The 20,221-nt window shown below is 36.5% G+C and overlaps 2 protein-coding genes and 1 long non-coding RNA gene across 3 annotated transcripts; 1 reads left to right on the top strand and 2 right to left on the bottom strand.

The window, feature by feature from the left end:
• Positions 1-3,932: 3,932 nt before the first annotated feature.
• Positions 3,933-5,151, top strand: LOC126627112 (uncharacterized). Its single transcript, XR_007624909.1, has 2 exons — positions 3,933-4,313; positions 4,412-5,151. It is a non-coding gene; the product is annotated as an uncharacterized LOC126627112 (long non-coding RNA).
• A 3,399-nt stretch (positions 5,152-8,550) lies between these two features.
• Positions 8,551-10,405, bottom strand: LOC126601491 (uncharacterized). Its single transcript, XM_050268241.1, has 2 exons — positions 10,346-10,405; positions 8,551-9,448 (listed from the first exon to the last, which is right to left on the bottom strand). Exons 1-2 carry the CDS (start codon positions 10,388-10,390, stop codon positions 8,876-8,878), a joined length of 618 nt encoding a protein of 205 aa, XP_050124198.1. The 5' UTR covers positions 10,391-10,405; the 3' UTR covers positions 8,551-8,875.
• A 7,346-nt stretch (positions 10,406-17,751) lies between these two features.
• Positions 17,752-19,924, bottom strand: LOC126632531 (uncharacterized). Its single transcript, XM_050302955.1, has 2 exons — positions 19,759-19,924; positions 17,752-18,565 (listed from the first exon to the last, which is right to left on the bottom strand). The coding sequence occupies exons 1-2, from the start codon at positions 19,829-19,831 to the stop codon at positions 17,913-17,915; spliced, it is 726 nt and encodes a 241-aa protein (XP_050158912.1). The 5' UTR covers positions 19,832-19,924; the 3' UTR covers positions 17,752-17,912.
• Positions 19,925-20,221: the final 297 nt, after the last annotated feature.

The raw sequence follows: 20,221 nt of genomic DNA, 5'->3' as shown, positions 1-20,221 counted from the left end.
AGTCTAGCCAATCAACCGCTAGTGCACAACATGGATTAACCCAAAATGAACCACACAATGCAATAGAACAAGCACCCCAATCTGAAAATCAAAATGAGCCTCTGTAACTAGAAGATAGTGAGGAAGAAGTGGAAACCACCGGTTGTGCCATTTACCAACCGAACCAGACAATAATTTTGGCTAAACCGATTTTTGGCAACAGCAAAAAGACGGTTAGCTAGCGGTAATTGATTTTTTGTAATTATGTATATGTGGCTGATATGTGGCACAAGGAATTTGGCACGGTTTTTCAACTGCACCCAGCCCTACTTCAAAGCACTAAAAATGGGACAAGGATTGTCTGCCCTCCTATTTTTGGTGCCCTCCCATGCCCTCCTGTTTGTGTGGTCACGGTTAAGCCACGTCAACATTTTATATTACTATTCATTTTTGTCTTAATTATTATCTCTATAAAAAAACAATATAAAACGTTAACGTGGCTTAACCGTGACCACACAAAACAGGAGGGCATGGAAGGGCACAAAAAATAAGAGGGTAGACAATCCTTGTCCCTAAAAATGATCAATAATGTAGTCAAGCAGTCTAATCAATAATCAATGCCACATTTTATGGAGGGAAATGAAAATCGATCTAGCTAAACACTGTTTTCAACTTCTCGAACAAAATTTGTTAGTTAAGGTCAAAACAATGTCCAGTAATATCATCATGGCATATTTTTTCCTTAGACCATCTTCAATCCTTGGGTTAAAACTTAAAATTTTTAGTCCATAAAATTTTAGGTTTTAACCCAAAAACAGTTTTTTTGCTCAAATCATTTTGAATTAAAAATTTAGTCTCATATTAAAAAATGAATTTAGGCTAATTTTTTTCTTAAACTAACTTTTTTAAAAGAAAAAAAAGTATGTAGACTATCCTAATTTAATTTTATGAACATTTTAACCTAAAAATATTTAGATTCTAACAAATATTGAAAAATCACTAACCGACATCATAAAACTTGTTAAACACTATGAAAAAAATATGAAACACATAAAAGAATTTTTTTTAAAATTACTTTAGCCATTAAATTTAAACTTGGACCGTTAAATATTTTTTTTTACCATTGAATTTCATCAAATTAGATCTTAACCGTTGGATTCAATGAATTTATAAATATAAAACTAAAAAAAATATAAATATATAGTGGGTCAGCCCCACTAATCCTGGGCTAAATTTGCCCCAAAAATGAGTTTTGATTTTTAACTCATATTTACCCCAAGGGTTGGAGCAAGTTGGAATAAGTTTAAAACCTAAAATTTGAGTTTTACTTCAAGGGTTAGAGTAGGTCTTAGGAAGGGGAAAAACAAACTTTTTGAATTTACTCTAGTGCGTTGGGTGACAATCATACCGTCATGTGGTATTACACAGTAACGATTCATCTTATAACATGTGTATTTATTAATAAATTATACTCAAAGTCTATTAATTACCAATTATGCTGTCAGCTTATATTAATTGAAATTAGTAATACTACTTGAGAATGTAGTCATGACGCTAAAATAAGTTTTGTTGTTTTTTTAAAATTTATTATTATTAAGAGGAATGAAGGTTCAAAAATATTACAATAATCTCGTTGTTTTTTTTTTTCTTTTCAAATTTCGTTGTTAGAAAGAAAGCTCAATTGGTTCCTTTTGGTTTAATAGTTCAAGAAGATACGACAAATTGTGTGAATGTATGAAGAGGCTTCAAAGACGTGTTGTTGTGTTGATCAAAAAGCAAAAGCTAGTTATTGCGTTCAACTCTTAAAGTCCAAATAAGTCGTAACATCTTATATCGTCAAACAAATTTGCGTCGGATTCGTCCTTGTTGTCCTTATGCATAGGAAGTCCAGAAAACTACTAATCAGAAAGAATATAGACTAGTCAAGTTTAGGAATCAAATTAACTTTGATTAAGCAGCATCGTATCCCAGTGAAGCCGTTTGCTAACAGTTTAATTATTTCTTGGTTAACTTGTTTACTGGTTAACTTATCCCTTCATTGCGTGGTCTTCAAGGTATTCTTGCTAGTACTTCAGTCGCTTCAAACGTTGTTTTGAAACGCAGTCTAAGTTAGGGTTCATATTATATGGTAAGGAAACTGATATTACATGTACAAATGAGCACTAGTAGAAAAACACGTTTGCGTGACGAAATCTTGCGCGACGGAGTAAATTTCGTTGTGCAAAGTATGTTTGCGCGACGCAAAACACAAAACGTCGCGCAAAATATCTTTGCGCGACGTAGAAACTTCAGCGTCGCGCAAAGTTGTTTTGCGCGACGCCTGTCTACGTCACGCAAAGTCCTTTTGCGCGACGTTTTGTTCGTCGCGCAAGATCTTGCAAACCAAATGACGTGTCACGTTAATCAACACTTAAGTAGTAATCAAATCATCAACATCCACATTATTTGGTTTACAAAATTTTGTTTAGAAATTTGGTCTCCCTAGCGTTACTCATGTGACATATATGTTCTTTAAATACAAGGGGTTTGTATGTCAATTGGTTAAACGAATTTATTCAAGTACTCAAAATTTTGTGATCGACTCCCCTTCTTTCTAGGCCAATATCTCTTTCAATGTATAAAACATATATGGGAATTTTGAGCTTAATTGTAGCAATGGTTCTTGAATTTTATCCCTAATTTAATTTTAGTTCTTGAACTCTCATATTAGTTTCTTTAGTTTTCAAACTTAACTGTATGTTGTTCCATATATTGATCCTTTTCACTAACTCTATCTATTTTTCCGTTAAATTTAGAGGTTTATTAGGATATCAAAACATTTCAACAACAAAATCATTTATAAATCCTAAATTCCTAATATATACATTCTAGGCTTCTAGCAGGTGTGGTCCATGCATGCACATTGATGCACACTGAGAAGCAATGTGCGTAGAAGCCATAGATATCTTGGTGACCAAGCCTAGTCTAAGATATGCCTGCATGCATTGGTGAGCAAGCCGGTAATCCCATCTTCTTGGTACTTTCACTCGTCCACATCAGGTATGTCTGCATGCACAGCATTCCTCCTAGTTGATGCTAACATTTTATTTTATCAATATTATATTACTTCCAGAAGACAGCAAGCTATAATATATCGTGGTTTCCAAGTCAAATATTAGGAAGGAATCGGTCAGCAGTGAGCATGCAGAGACAACCTGCCAACAATACATGTGTGGTCCATCAATAATCCCTAAAATATATGTCTTGTAGTTGTATTGCATATGTGCCACTTCTAAGTGGAATTGGATCCTCTCCTGAGCAGGAGATCAGGATCCTCTTGATCCAATAACGCGGACTGTTGAATTTTGATTCAACGGTTATAAACATGAGGTATTTTTAAAAGTTATGATAATTGTAGCCGTTAGATTTTGATTCAACGACCTGTGTTAGTGGGTCAGGAAGATCCTAATCTCCTGCTCAAGAGAGGATCCAATTCCCTTCTAAGTAAAGGTCTGATTCGACGGTTGAGAAACTAGTGACTAAGTTGTTGTGGTTTTTATTTTTTACGTTGTCTATTTACAAAATTATAACTTCTGTTTAATATATTATGATGAGGATTGTTTCAATAGAAAACAAAGGTTGAAGCCATCGATGGATTGGCCATTTGTGAGTGGTTGATAAGTTTCCCGACTACTTTTCCTTTTTGATGGGAAAGTAAGTGATTTTGTTTTTGATGACTTCTAGAGGATTGGAAAGATATGTTTGGGATGAAAATGAGCCACGATACTTAGGTTAAGGATAATGCGAGGAGGATAATAATTTTTAATTAAATTTGTAAACCAAATGATATGTCACAAATACAAAGTAAATAGGTTAATCAGAATTTTAGTAATAATTCAATCATCAATAATCACATCATTTGGTTAACAAAATTTGGTTTGAGAATTTGGTCTTCCTAATATTACCCTTAGGGCGTGTTTGTTTGACCTTCTTAGGGGGGACTGGACTAGACTACACTAATTGGTATTGTAGTCTGATGTTTGGTAGGGGCAAGGATTACGTTTAATGGGATTAGATCCGACTCGCACGGATTAAACCCTTCGCTAGCAGTTCTTAGCGAACCACCCCAAAAACGTCCGGATTCGTAAGACCTCCTCCCTCACGTCGTCCTCCTCATCCTCATCTCTGCGTCCTGCTCGCCGTCAGCTGCATCCTGGTCGCCCTCATCTGCATCCTGCTCCTCATCTGTTCCTCTCGTCGTCCGCTCCCTCGTCTTCACGTAACAGATCTGCTCCGAGAGTTCTCCAAGGACAGCATTCGCCTCGTCAAGCGCTGTCACAAGCCCGATCGCAAAGGTAATTCAGCATTCGGGTCGGATCTGTGTTTTCTCACAAGTTATATTCTTTGATATGCATGTGTAATTGATGAGATTTGATGGTTGATTGTCGTGTAGAATTCTCCAAGGTCGCGCTCCGGACAGCGATCGGGTTCGTCGTGATGGGTTTCGTCGGGTTCTTCGTCAAGCTGATCTTCATCCCCATCAACAATATCATCGTTGGATCTGTTTAGGTATTTATTGGATCTAATCAAATCCATTGATTGAAAATTATTGATGGAAATTGTGGAGATTTGATTGGTTTGCTTGATCGATGTATGATTTGATTAGGTTGTTTATTAGTTGGAATTCGGATTAATTTGATTTTGGTAATTGTTGTTTGTTTAATTTTATAAACGAATCAAAAGTTTCGATGAGGAATGTAGTGGTTGAGTTGCATATGTATACACACACACAGACGTTTGGTTTTTCTTCTATGCCAATATAGTTGAAATGGTTCTTTAATGTTGAGATTTTTATCAACTTTATGTTTAGATGTGTGCATCGCTCTTGGTTTTGAGTGTTTCATTCGGATTACGTTAATGGTTTGGAACGGATAGTCTGCATCGTGATATTTGGTAGAAATGGATGTGGTGAATCTGGTGATATGATCTAAATAGGGAGATCTTCTTGAGGCACGATTGATTAGTTTGAGTTCTGGTTTTACTCTGTTGCTCTATTATTCTGCTTTATGTGTCTTAGGAAATTGATACCGAATCAAGGACGTTTAACAGAATATTGATTCATAAAATTGGTCCAAAGATCTTGTATCTTGAATTTATTCGATTCGTATGTAATAATATAAGATTACGGTGTCATTTGTGTACTGTGTGTGCAAGGTGTATACAGTGTGTGTTTGTGTACTGTGTATGCAGTGTGTATGTATGCAGGGTGTATGCAGGGTGTATGCAGTGTGTGTATGTATGTATGCACTGTGTGTGTATTGCAGGGTGTGTGTGTAGTGTATGCAGTGTGTGTGTAGTGTATGTAGTGTGTGTGTGTGTGTGTAGTGTATGTAGTGTGTGTATGTATGTACTGTGTTTGCAGTGTGTATGTATGCAGTGTGTGTGTGTAGTGTATGTAGTGTGTGTGTAGTGTATGCAGTGTATGTAGTGTGTGTATGTATGTACTGTGTTTGCAGTGTGTATGTATGCAGGGTGTATGCAGTGTGTGTGTACTTGCAGGGTGTGTGTGTAGTGTATGCAGTGTGTGTGTGTAGTGTATGTAGTGTGTGTGTGTAGTGTACTGTGTTTGCAGTGTGTATGTATGCAGTGTGTGTGTAGTGTATGTATGCAGGGTGTAGTGTATGAAGTGTATGTAGTGTGTGTAGTGTACTGTGTTTGCAGTGTGTATGTATGCAGTGTGTGTGTGTAGTGTATGTAGTGAGTGTGAGTGAGTGTGAGTGTGAGTGTGTGTGCAGTGTGTAAGCAGTGTGTGTGTGTGCAGTGTGTGTGTGAATAAGTGTGTATGTGTGTAGTGTATGCAGTGTATGTAGTGTGTGTAGTGTACTGTGTTTGCAGTGTGTATGTATGCAGTGTGTGTGTGTAGTGTATGTAGTGAGTGTGAGTGAGTGTGAGTGTGAGTGTGAGTGTGTGTGCAGTGTGTGTGTGTGCAGTGTGTGTGTGAATGAGTGTGTATGCAGTGTGTGTGTGTGCAGTGTGTGTGTACTGTGTGTGCAAGGTGTATGCAGTGTGTGTGTTTGTGTACTGTGTATGCAGTGTGTATGTATGCAGGGTGTATGCATGGTGTGTATGTATGTATGCACTGTGTGTGTACTTGCAGGGTGTGTGTGTAGTGTATGCAGTGTGTGTGTGTAGTGTATGTAGTGTGTGTGTGTTTGTGTACTGTGTGTGCAAGGTGTATACAGTGTGTGTGTTTGTGTACTGTGTATGCAGTGTGTATGTATGCAGGGTGTATGCAGGGTGTATGCAGTGTGTGTATGTATGTATGCATTGTGTGTGTACTTGCAGGGTGTGTGTGTAGTGTATGTAGTGTGTGTGTGTAGTGTATGTGAGTGTGTGTATGTATGTACTGTGTTTGCAGTGTGTATGTATGCAGTGTGTGTGTGTAGTGTATGTAGTGTGTGTGTAGTGTATGCAGTGTATGTAGTGTGTGTATGTATGTACTGTGTTTGCAGTGTGTATGTATGCAGTGTGTATACAATGTGAATGTTTTGTATTGTGTGGGGTTGATGCTGAATTGCAATTTGTTGTGGTTGTTGGTTGCAGAGAAGATGAGCATAAACGGAAGGCTAAGGCTAAGGCTACTGCATTACAGGTGTCCTTTAATTTCCCTTTTCACATGCAATGCCTAGCAATGATAGCAATCCTCATACTAGTGTTCTTAGACACATGTTTATAGATGTATAAGAGTAGAACATTTTGAATATGATGCCTCGGGTTAATGAAAACTTTTTTTTTTCAACGCCACCTGTATATTTGTTGCCTCGGGTTAATGAAAAGTTTTTTTTTTCAACGCCACCTGTATATTTGTTGCCTCGGGTTAATGAAAACTTTTTTTTTTTCAACGCCACCTGTATATTTGTTGCCTCGGGTTCAACGCCACCTGTATATTTGAAAGTGGGAAGAGGATGCAAATGGTAACTGAAGCTTTAGTTCAAGGTACTGCAGATCATACTGACATAGCTAATGAACTTGAAGCAATGGGTCTCTCTCCTATGGATCAAATTGATGCATTGTCTTTTATTTTGGATAAACCAAAAAATGTGGGAGTGTTCAGGGCAATCAAACCGGAACTCAAGAAAGTGTTCGTCCAAAGGCTTTTAAGCGACAACGCAAGCGGATGAGGATTTTGGCTAATGTTAACATGGATGTATTTTATTAACGTTAACATGGATGTATTTTATTAATCATACAATCTTATGTTATGACTTATAACTTAGCTTTGCACTAGTATTTTGGCTTATGTTAACTAGCCATTTTGTAAATTATAGAGATCTATTTTGGCTAATGTTAACTAATGTTAACTAGGATTTTCTAAATTATGGAGATCTTATGTACTTGTATTTGTTGAAGTTGCATGTATTGGCCACTATTATGGCGCGTTTACTAATCCGTAATCAAATTGAGAGGAATCGGATTGAGGAGGAATTTGATTGAGGATGAATTGAAATGAGGTGGAATCAGAATCAGATTCTTGTTGAAATTGTTTACTAAAACTGTCTGGAATCGGAATACAATTCCATAAAGCTGTTTACTAATTCAGCAGAATCGGAATATAAACCAGTATGATTACTAAAATGCCCTTGTCCCAAATCAAATATTTTATATACTTTTTTTTAATATTTTTTGATATAGTATATAATAGTAACAAACTGATTTTGCATTGAGTAACAAACTGATTCTGCATGAAGTAACAAATTGATTCTGCATTGAGTAACAAACTGATTCTGCATGAAGTAACAAACTGATTATGTATTGAGTAACAAACTGATTCTGCATGTATTTAGGAGTTACTTTAGATCGATTGAATTTACTCTAGGTCGACTGATAAATAAAATGGGTCGACTGATAAATAGAATGGGTCGATAAATAGAATGGGTCGACTGATAAATAGAATGGGTCGACTGATAAATAGAATGGGTCGACTGATAAAGGCAACAGTCAGCCCTTTTACACAGAATTAGTTCAATACATAAGCCGACTGAAGTAATTGGGTCGACTGATAAATAGAATGGGTCGACTGATAAATAGAATGGGTCGACTGATAAAGGCAACAGTCAGCCCTAGTTCAATACATAAGCCGACTGAAGTAATTGGGTCGACTGATAAATAGAATGGGTCGACTGATAAATAGAATGGGTCGACTAATAAAGGCAACAGTCAGCCCTTTTACACATAATCAGTTTAAGTAAAGCATTAACTTTAACATTTCCATCCTAAATTTTTTTTCTGGACTTTTACACTACGACCCCTTGTGGTAAGATTCCTGGCTCCGCCACTGGTTGTGCATAATGTGAATGAGCATAGAATTATGCTTAATGAGCAAGAAGGACATGGAAAGAAATTGTTAGGAGCATTTTCAGTCTTAACTCTTCAAGAATATATTTTGCTACATAATGTCAAGGAGTAGAAGAAATTTTGTTTTACCATTTCAAATCAAAAAACTTGATTCCCCTTGAACTAAAGTGATCTTCAAGAGGTGGATTTTGTATAATAGTAAATAAATGAAGAAAAAAATATTAGTAACAAACAAAGAGTAGGAAATAACTTCATTAAAGTTAATATTTTACATTAAAGTACATCTATCTAACCACCATAACCAACCTAAGCAAACTTGTCATACCCTGCGTATGCATCATATTATCAAATATTCATAACCTGCCTACACATCAGATTGTCAACAAAATATTCTTAACCTGCCTAAACATCATAATACCAACAAAAAGTAGTTCTTCACCATTATGGTGTCATCTAATAAGTCATTAGATTTACAAAACATTCACAATTTTCCCTGATATGTCATTATGGCAGTAAGCACGTCATAGCAAAAAACTAGCATTCACATTATTTGGACCATCACTTAGATGTCGTTATGAATCCAAGTCTGCAACAAAGTAGTCACATATGCACTCTTCCTTTCATCAGACATGTTGAAAAACACCCTCAAAAGGTCATGTTCTTTGGCCAAGAAGTTAGTGACTTTAAATAAATCCATGGGAGACAAAAACTCCATTTTGGTCAACTCACTGTCAAGTTTTTGTTGCATTTCGGTCAGATTTATATCGGTTGACAGTGCATGAACTAGACCATCAATCTTAGGTCCCACATCGGCAATAGCTTTAGCCATAATAGAGAATTGCTTGGCCATTTCATCCGCTACTCTTGTCCTTTTGCGACTAATGTTTGATGTGTTACTTTCTGCATTCCTTTCTTGTTGGGTATTTGGTACTGAGAAAGAAGTATCAAAGTCATTTCCACTTTCATCCTCACCTTCATGTTGATTGACATTGGCATCTTCAAGTCTAACTTCTTCTTCATCGTCATCAGCGTTACCAGCATTTGCACCCATAGCACGATCTTTTGCATAAATCTCTCCCAAACTGTGGTAGTGCGGAAAAGGCTTATCGTACAATCCACTTGCATCCTTTTTACCCTACAAAAAAAAAACACAAAACACAAGGCGTGTAATACAATATATTAATTCTTGGTCTATTACAGGATGAAGAGGGCAGCGTAAAGAGGAAGAAGTGAAAAATCGATCTTTGAAGAAAGGACAAGAGGCAGAACAATTAATAATGGACATGGCAGAATGTTTTGACGTGTGCTAGCTATGGAAAACAAAAAAACAATGTTAAGTTTTTCCTTTTTTCAGAGGGATGATGGGTGAACCTTTCCGAAAAGATATACATATATATATACAGAGAGCTTAAGGGGAGGGATCCCCATTTTTTCAAAAAAAATGGGGACACGCTCCCCACCGTTAGATTGACTTTAATGAAATTGTGTGGTTGAGATTAAAACACAGGCCATAGAATCTCAACCACAGGATTTCATTTAATTCAAATCCAACGGTGGGGAGCGTGTCCCCATTTTTTTGAAAAAATGGGGATCCCTCCCCTTAAGCAATTCCTATATATATATATATATATATACTCTTTTATGTTGCCACACAAGCTGGCAGATCAACAGATCATCTATAAGTTTGTCATAACTCTTTTTTCTTTACAGTATGAAAGAGCTGGTATTTAAAAAGCTATGTCTTTCATACAAGTCTCAGTTTTTGTTTATGTGCACTGTAATCCTTCTAATATCTAGCTTCAAGTGGTTTCTGAGTGTATGGTGATGGTGTCAGTAAAGAACTTGGAATTACCTCCCATGGAGGTTTTTCTTTTTCTATGTATGTTGTTAGTGCATTATCCTGATTCGTAATTAAGAAGATGATGATATTAACTCTGAGATTTTGAACTCAGTGTAATTAATCAAGGAACTGAGATTCTAAAAACAAAACACAATCAGATAAAACAAAAAATACAATCAGATATACGCAAACCTTCGTAGCCTCGTCATACGCACTTTTCTCACAAGCTAACATCATTTTCTCTTCATTCCACTCAAACCCACTGAGAGCTAGCAATTCAGTTAAGGCAAAATATTTCTTCTGTTGGGTGATAGAGTTTAAATCAAGCTACATTTGCAAATTAAACCCAATTCTATTAGCAGGTAATAGAAACAAAACAATTGTCAATTTTTTTTAAGATTCATAATATACATGGCAAAAATATGCTCCAATTAACCCATATCATGAGATTTGTAGCATTACTCTATTACACAATGGCAAAAATTTGTAGTCCTAGTCTAAGCAAACACAAATCTGGTGAACAGTACTGTTTTTCTTATCCTGCTTCTTAGTCCGAGACTGCACCAAACGCTTCACTAAGTTAGTCCAGCTTAGTCCAGTCTAAGCCAGTCCAGCTTAGTCCCGGCAGCTAGTCCAGTCCGAGACAGTCCGGCGCAACAAACGCACCCTTAGGTTAATATCTAGTCGGTGGACCGTTCTTGCTTTTTGTAGAAAAGTGGTATTGAGGAGGAGAAAGCTAGCGAACTTGAGATCTTAGACAGTGGTAGATTTAGGATTCAAATTTTGGGGGTATGAGTGTTAAAAGTCCAACTTTTCTAGGCAGAAACAAAGTGTGAAGTGCACAAAAAAAATTTCAGTTCATTCATTGAGCCATTTTTCCGAACACTTGGTGGGCATGTTGTCGTCAACCAAATTATAGTGAGAACATGTCACCAGATGTCGACATATGTCGAAACAATCTGATGAGTAATATCGAGATAATTTTGCGAGTGCTATGGACGCAACATGTCAAGATATGCCTAGCAGGTATTACTCAGGTGCAAGAGGTAAATGGTATTAACCAAAACTACACAAACTCATCGATATCTAGTATATACTAAAAAACTTTGCCCGTGTATTGCGTCGGGGTCAGAAATCTTACGAATGATTATATTTGAAAGGTATAAAGATTGTGTTACATAAGATTAATACTATTTGCATTGAAATGTTAGGTAGATGTTCATGTCATTCTATCGCTTAATACTATTTGCATTGAAAACGTTAAGTAGATTTTTGTACCACTATTTGTATCTTCTCTCTAATAGAGGTAGCACCCACCAACACGTGTGGGTCCCATCTTCATTAGAGAGATGATACAAATAGATAGTAAGAATAACATTTTTGTAAGTATTGATGTTCAACATACCCTTATGGTGCATTAACTATTTATACCTCGTAGAAGTTTCAATGTTAAAATACATTGGCAATAGTCACTTAGTACTACGGTTTAGTGGTATTCCTCCCTACTTATAAGTGAGAGTTCTTAGGTTTGATTCTCACTAAAGGCGAATTTGAACCATATTATCGAGAGCTCATTGTGAGGCTAAGCCCACTCCCTTTCCTTAGTGTAGATTATCGATTATTAAAATAAAAAACATTGGCAATACTTGGATGGGGTGTGCTATCCACACACCCCATTTTACTTCTCACACACCCCTTGATAATTTCTATCCGTTGATCTTCTTCAATTCATCCAATCCGACGGCCGAAAATTAAAAAGGTGTGAGAAGTAAAATGGGGTGTGTGGATGTATGTAAAATGCAACGGCATTTATGCACTAATGCAATATACTTTGTTATATGACCTTAGTCCTTATTGTTTAGAACTTAATATGACCTTAGTCCTTATTGTTTAGAAATTAGGAATGATAGTTGTAAGTGACAGAGAACATGAGAAATAGGCATGATACAGATCTAGAAGTTATGGATGCACAGTTCAGTTCAGAGATTCGATAAAAATACATCTCCAACATAAAGATACTTTATAGTCAAGCAAGATGGTATCAACCATCAAGTGTATTGCAGCTTGAGAAACAATCACAACAGAGTCCAACCCCACAGAAGCAAGGACTCTCAGTCTTTGCAAGTTATGTGAAGCACAAATGGATCCAAAAATGGATTATATACACTTACAATGCCGTTGATGGTTTGTTGTTTAAAGTCAGTTATCTAGACTTTCTCCGAGTACCCTCCGCTTGGCCGTTTTGCTGTTCGTGACATGCGCCAGACCGTTGCCGTGGGAGTGATCAAGGGTGTCGAGAAGAAGGATCCTAGCGGAGCAAAGATGACCGAGTCTGCAGCCAAGATGAAGCGAATCGTGCGGTTTGAGGGTTCTCAGAGTGAAGTTTATGGTTGCAATAATAAAGCATGGGTTGTTGCTACTAGCGTTTGCAGTTGGTATCTAGGTTTTGTCTGTTTTGTTGGCTATAGTTCAAGTCTCCGCCGTCGTCTCGTGGTTGCTGTTCGCAGAACTGGGTGCTCAACCGGCGGTGGCGGGTTTTATTGCGTCAGTTAATAACTCTCTTAATTATGTTGCGTCGTTTTAATTATGTTGTATTTGGAGTTTAGACTTGTTATTAGCTATGTTTTGGTCGGATAATTGTTTACTGTTTTATAATTAGTCATGACTCATAATTTTTGTGTCAAATATTCATCTTTGTCATGTTTATCATCCGTTAAACATCATTGTGTGTCATATTTGATTGAATTGTGCAAAAAATGTCAAATGAGAAGATCATATTCGAAGATGTAAAAATTACCTTTATATTCTATTTACAGTTGTCAATGAATTGAATAATGAAACAAAAACAATGAATATACGATACAGACGACTATCTTTAAATTTAAAATATCATTAATTATAAATCATGTTCCATGTATGACACACAACATTTTGTTCTAGGCTCCGACTCATTTTAAAGCAATGACATGGTAACATTAGAATATGTATGACAAACCATTATACAAATATGTATATGAACTGGTTTTGGGTAACATTAGAATATGTATGACAAACCATTATACAAATATGTATATGAACTGGTTTTGTTTTAGGCACATATTTCATTTCTTTCAAGCTTCAATTTGATAGGAAAATGACTCGCGTTCGCTAATATACGCTTAACAAATATTTAGCATTTTACGTACACAATACATATGTTTAATAGTAATGTTGAGTTATCTTAATGAGATGTTGGACGAAACTAAATATATTTACTAGCAAATAAGAGGAATGAAGAAACCTATGAACACCATGATTTCTAATTTGTATGGGGTGACACTTGACAACAATGAGGCCAATTGGGTCACCGACAAACGCTTGTTCAAGTGAAAGCGTGTAATAAAGTGATCATCTCCCACCAAGCCTTGGTGGTCATAGCTAGCCACTAGAAGGTTATGATGGAAATTGGGTAGTTTACAAAATTAGAAATGGATGTCGTTTATGTTATCGGTCACAATATGGTGTGAAGAATATGAACAGATAGTGATTATGAAATTGAATGAATCTGACTGAAAAAGATTTGACAAATATATAGAGACGAAAAATAACCTTTTTGGAAGAGTTGTATTCTTTAGGGAAAGTTGTAACTTTTCACGTTGAAATACAATTGTTCGTATATTTTTAGAATTAATTAAGTGAATAAATAAATGATTATATTATTTCTTTTATTAATTAATTAACTTATTTCACTACAATCATATGTATATTAATACACTAATATTATGATGTACCTTCACATATAATTACACATATTGTGAAAATCATATTATCATAATCATATTCCAACCGGTTAAGTTGTTCTCCGCAGCCTGGCTTGATCACTTCGAAGACAGTATGGTCCATATTGATGATGATATCATCACACATGAATAATTATTCCCAAATAAACCTAATTCAACATTTCAGTTCGATGGTCGGTTGGATTATATGATTAGTCTATTCCTCGACGAGAAAATCCAAGTTAGCTTGAATTTTCAATATATGACACAAGATTTTTCTCTTTATGCTTCGAAGAGAAAATTCTGGTTGCTCACATCATCATCGTAAATTTCTTTGCAACTATGAAACTTTTGGGGTTCTATGACATCATCGTAAATCTCTTTGGAGGTATAAGAATTTTGGGTTTTGCAACATATCCGATCTCTTTGTCACTAACGAGTAGAAGTAACTGAAAATGTAGTATTTTTTTTCTTTTGTAGCTTATTTTTTGTTACAACCCTGTAACTTTACTTTGATTTTATCTTGCCACTAAAACTCAAATTTCGCCATTAGAATATGTATGACAAACCATTATACAAATATGTACGTGAACTGGTTTTGTTTTAGGCACATATTCATTTCTTTCAAACTTCAATTTGATAGGAAAATGTCTCGCCTTCGATAATATACCATAAAATGCTTAAGAAATATTTAGCATTTTACTTACACAATAATTACATATGTTTAATAGTCAAGTTGACTTATCTTAAATAAGATGTTGGACGAAACTAAATATATTTACTAGGAAATAAGAGGAATGAAGAAACCTATGAACACCATGATTTCTAATTTGCATGGGGTGACACTTGACAACAATGACGTCAATTGGGTCACCGACAAACGCTTGGTCAAGTGCAAAGCGTGTAATAAAGTGATCATCTCCCACCAATCCTTGGTGGTTATAGCTAGCCACTAGAAGGTTATAATGGAAATTCATAGGATCGGAAACAAATGTCGTTTAAACTATCGATTACAATATGGTGCGAAGGATATGAATAGAGAGTGATTATGAAATTGAATGAATGTGACAAAAAAGAATTTGACAAATATATAGAGACGAAAATAACCTTTCTGAATGAGTTGTATTCTTCAGGAGAAGTTGTAACTTTTCATGTTGAAATACAATTGTTCATATATTTTTATAATTAATTAAGTAAATAAATAAATAATTATATTATTTCTTTTATTAATTAATTAACTTATTTCACTACAATCATATGTATATTAATACACCAATGTTATGGTATACCTTCACACATGATTAAGTTGAATATCAGAGTACGCAATGAACAAACGAACAAACCGAATATAAACTAATATAATTTTATTAAGCAAACGAAAGATTGCCATGACGGCTATATAACCCAAGATGCTACATTGTGAATGACTTCTTATTCTCTAATGAATAACAAAGCACCCTATTTATAATAAACTAACCCTCTAACAAAACCTAATTCTAACGGGCTAAGCCCAGAAAACCAAACATTTAAATAAACCAAAACACTAATATTTTCCACCCCAGTCAAACTCATGGCAGTATACAATATGGGTTTGCAAACAAGCAGATGCAGACTGGCTCTGTTAGGCGGACAGACAGATAGGCAGGCTCCGCAACGCTAACAGACAGACAAGCAGACGAGCAATCAAGCAAGCAAACGAACAATTCAGGCGTCAATCAACAAGGCCCAACTAAAGGCCTTCAAACAAATCATAATAGCCCAATAGATTGTGGGCTCCATACCTTTTTTCTTTTTTTCCTTTTTCCTTTTTTCTTTTTCTATTTTTTTTCTTTTCTTTCCTTCTTTCTTCGGTTTCGGTAGCAAAATGGGAGCAAAACATGTGCATACCAACATTCTGAACCCACACTCCGAGGTGTGGTTGCAGCTTTTCAGGCGAGGAAGCAAGTGACGGCTGCGAGATTTCAGGCAATGGGTGGAGGCGTGACTGGGTGGCTTGGCGGCAGGGTGGATTCGTACGGCAGATGTGCTGGGTTTCTGGTTGTAGCGGCAGCGTGCAGATGGGAGGACGAGTTTACAGGTTCAGGGCTGATTTACAGCGTCAGATGCGAACAATAATAGATCGTACATGTCCGAGTTCTAGGCAACAAGGAGGTGTGGCGTGGCTGGTGGTGCGACGATGCAGACCTGGTACGAAGGCTGGTGGCTGGGTGACGATACAGCGGAAGGTTTAGGCGGGCAGTGAAGTGTGGGTGGTGATGTGGGTATCAGCGGAATCGATCTGGTGTGGCGGTGGTCTCGAACTGGGGTTCTGGGTTCAACACGATGTGCCTCGGCCCTCCCAAGCAAACAAATTCAACCCCCTTTTTTTTAACAACATAACTGATATTGAACAGACAACCAAATCGATATCAACCCAAAAACAGACTAATTCCCGAATGATTGAACTGTTCTGATACCAAGTTGAATATTATAGTACGCAATGAACAAACGAACAAACTGAATATAAACTAATATAATTTTATTAAGTAAACGAAATATTGTCATGACGACTATATAACCTAAGAGGTTACATTGTAAATGACTTCTTATTTTCTAATGAATAACAAAGCACCTTATTTATAATAAACTAACCATAATTTCTAACAAAACCTAATTCTAACGGGTTAAGATCAAAAAACCAAATATTCAAATAAACCAAAATATTAATATTTTTCAACAGATTACACATTTTGTAAAAACCATGTTATCATAATCATATTCCATCAGGTTAAGTTGTTCTTCGCAGCCTGGCTTGATGACTTCGAAGACAGTATGGCCTATTGATGATGATATCATCACACATGAATAATTATTCCCAAATAAACCTAATTCAACATTTCAGTTCGATGGTCGGTTGAATTATACCATTAGCCTATACCTCGACGAGAAAATCCAAGTTGCGTGAATTTTCAATATATGACTTTCTCTTTGTGCCTCAAAGAGAAAATTCTGGTTGCTCACATCATCGTCAATCTGCTTGCAACTATGAAACTTTTGGGTTCTACGACATCATCGTAAATCTCTTTGGAGGTGTAAGAACTTTGGGTTTTGCGACAACATATCAGATCTTCTTGTCACTGACGAGTCTGGTTCTTCACTGAACTTAGAGCTTCAGGTCATTCTGGTTGTCCTTTATGTAAGGTGAGGATTTAAGTGAAACCATACTAATCATCGGGTGCCCGTAGCTTTCAAAATTACATTACACGTGTAAAAAATCTTAGTTGAGTAGAAGTAAATGAAAATGTAGGATCTTTTTTCTTTTGTAGCTTATTTTTTGCTACAACCATGTAACTTTACTTTGATTTTGTCTTGCCACTGAAACTCAAATTTCGCCAATTAACTCAATTTTTGTTTCACTTTGCCAATTTTTGTCGATTATGTTAATAAATCGGTTAAAACTCTACCGTGACATGGGTATGACCCCACTACTGGTGATATGGCTGCTCCATCACTTAAATATATAATCATTGTTTTTTGTCAGATATAAATACTCGAATCAAATGAAAAACCAAAACATAAAAAATGAAGGAAAAAAAAATTGAGCTACCGCATAAGGCTTTCTGGTCCTAAACTTGCAGAAGCAAAAGAAGAAATTAATGGAGATTTCTCAGATTTATAGTGTGCAAGATTGCATCCTAAGGGATCTCTCTGCAGTCTGCAGTGTAGAATGCTGAACTTGTGCAAGCAGACGAACTCTTTTAGCATGCTCTTATAATCCGCCAAAAATATCAAACAAAATACAAGAAACTTAGAACAATGCTTCAGATATGGGGATGGGGTTTGCAGAGCACACTAATCATATTAAGCAAATGCCAATTATTTCTCTAATCCAAAGTACCCGAAACCAGTGTCGGTGTCTAAAAAAAAAGTGGTACGTGCCACAAAATCTCATTGCAATACATGATTTCTATAACATAATTCAGCCACAACGAGCAAAACTTCCGAGACTAGGAGTCACATGATCATAAGTTCTTAAAAGCCGACTCACGAGTTTCTTTCTGCGGGGTCAGTCTTGCTAGCAAAGCCTTGTTATGACAATGATCTGCGTCCACGAAGTAAAAGTTTCCATTGGCCTTAAAAGTCACAAAAGGCCTATTGGTTTCTGCTGGCCGGATATCAGAAAATTTAATAGTCCTCGGAATGAATGTTGCAAGCCATGACATCATTTCCACCTCAAAACTGTCTGAACCAGGCTTCCACTTGAGCTTGTGAATGTATGGGGTCACGAACCAGTGAAGAGCGGCTGTGGTAGAAGCACTCAAGAATATCACTGAAGATGCCACTGCACCCTTCAAGATCACATTCATACCAGGAGATGTCATAAAGGTTATCACAGGGCCTAGAGATACAGAAAGGCAGCAGGTCGACAGCGAGAGAAGTTTCACTTTCTTGATAGTAGATGAGATTGGGCCATAGTAAACAACCCCAGAGTCCTTTTCATCTTCCCCAATTTCGCCACCCCTGCGTGGTCCAATGCTGATTTTGCCATCATCTTCTCTTGTTGTGGCACGAGAAGCCCATCGTTTCTGTGAAGCATTGATCTCGAAGCCAGAGTTGAAACCCAGTTTAGTGTTCAGACTAGCAGCCCATGCTGCAGACCTGCACGGCTGATAACCTGAAGAAGGCCATCAGTAATAGTGACGGATATAAATAAAAGGAGAGGAAAAACAAAAGATGGAAGATGGAGTTTTGGATAGAAAAATAATTAAGAACAAAAGAATTGGAAAGGTGAGGAACATGCAAAAGAAATAACAAGCAAGTTAGAGAGAAAGAGAGGGGGATTTTCAGGTGAGCACGCATTAAAGACAATGCAAATTACTAAAACAATGATATCAGAATCTCATGGGTAGAACTTGATCTAGCTTCCAAGGATCACAGAAGTTACACTTTTACCATATCAAATACAACTTTGCTATGCAAACGGCTCAACATTAACAATTTATAAAACATAGGGCTTCGGCACTACTACAACACTTCACTAACTTGAAGCACCTAACTATGAGAATCTATGGGAGTCTCCGGAGATCTTAATAAAATGTGGACCCGTTTTTGATTTCTATGCTCCACTCTCTCCATGTTTCAAGAGAGTGAAGATGGATTCTGTTCCCTACATTCACATAAGCTTCATTTGAAGGAGAAGAAAGCAGATTAATAACCGCGATCAATCATATGATTATCACGGAAGCTTTCTCCACGAACCATTATCAATTACTAATCGAAAACTAAAGTTACCAGTTGATACAATAGTAGAAAATGATAAAAAGGGAAACTGAGGATTGCCAGCAGAACAGCATCGACAGTCACCATATCCAAAACTGTGTTAGAACCTAGCAGTAATACATTCCAACATAGTAATTCGGCTACCTAGACCGAAAGCGGTCCAATTTCTAGAAAACATGCATGTGGGGAACACGAAAAACACTTTGAATTAGGAAAAAGGGTTCCCAGAAAGTAGCAAAAACCTCAATTGGGTGCCAACAAACCCGTTTGGAATTTTTGCCAAAACCAGAAGCCAAGCCAAAAGTGTGTAACTTTTTACCAAATTTACTAATTTAGTAGAAGAAGATCCAGAAAATGGTCTCTGAAATCAGAAATAAACATGGGGAAATTGAGCTTGTTCTGATTCTTTTGAAGTGGTCAATTGGGTAGAGCATGCACTTTGGGTTCTTCGTATGCTTCATTTATTTCGATTAAATTGAAATGAAAAATGAAATTGAGAGATAGAGAGAGATCTTAAACCCTAAACCCCAAATCGGCAGAGAAATTTAAGAGAGAGAGAGAGAGGAGGGGGGGGGGAGGAAGAAGAACCTGAGCGGAAGCTTGAGGATGCGAGGTGTCTGGACTGTGATCGCAGCAACTGAAGGAGAGCCGCTCTCGTCATTTTTTGATCCGATTCCGAGCTACCAAGAACCAATTTTCAGGGTTTAACACCTCTAAAGAAATCTGACCCAAAAAGATAAAATTGCACAAATGGACTTCAACTTTTCCAATTTCATGAAATTACGAACTCACCTAAATTATTTACACTTAACCACCCAAATTTCAGGCGGTGTTACAATGTGGCATCCATTTAAAACTTCACAATAACCAATTTTAAAGGGCCCTTATGAAGTTTAATAAGTTAGAGTTCGTTTGGATGTATTTTTAAAATAATTAAAAGCGTTTTTGGTGAAAATGTATTTGGAACTAATTCTTAGTAAAAATGAAAGTAAATTATGGAAAAGCATTTTACTTCCTGGAATAAGCACATAACTTGGAACCAAAAAACATT

The sequence above is a fragment of the Malus sylvestris genome, chromosome 1 (genome assembly GCF_916048215.2).
Source record: "Malus sylvestris chromosome 1, drMalSylv7.2, whole genome shotgun sequence".
Lineage (NCBI taxonomy): Eukaryota > Viridiplantae > Streptophyta > Magnoliopsida > Rosales > Rosaceae > Malus > Malus sylvestris.
Note: the sequence above shows the minus strand (reverse complement) of the source record. Positions and strands in the feature narration are given on the sequence as shown.

Coding starts and splice junctions, on each gene's coding strand:
- LOC126601491 (XM_050268241.1), bottom strand. CDS start 10,390: ATGATGTTAGCTTGTGAGAAAAGTGCGTATGACGAGGCTACGAAG. Junction 9,449..10,345: donor CGTATGACGAGGCTACGAAG/GTTTGCGTATAT, acceptor TTTTTTTTGTAG/GGTAAAAAGGATGCAAGTGG.
- LOC126632531 (XM_050302955.1), bottom strand. CDS start 19,831: ATGACGAGAGCGGCTCTCCTTCAGTTGCTGCGATCACAGTCCAGACAC. Junction 18,566..19,758: donor ATCCTCAAGCTTCCGCTCAG/GTTCTTCTTCCT, acceptor GGCCTTCTTCAG/GTTATCAGCCGTGCAGGTCT.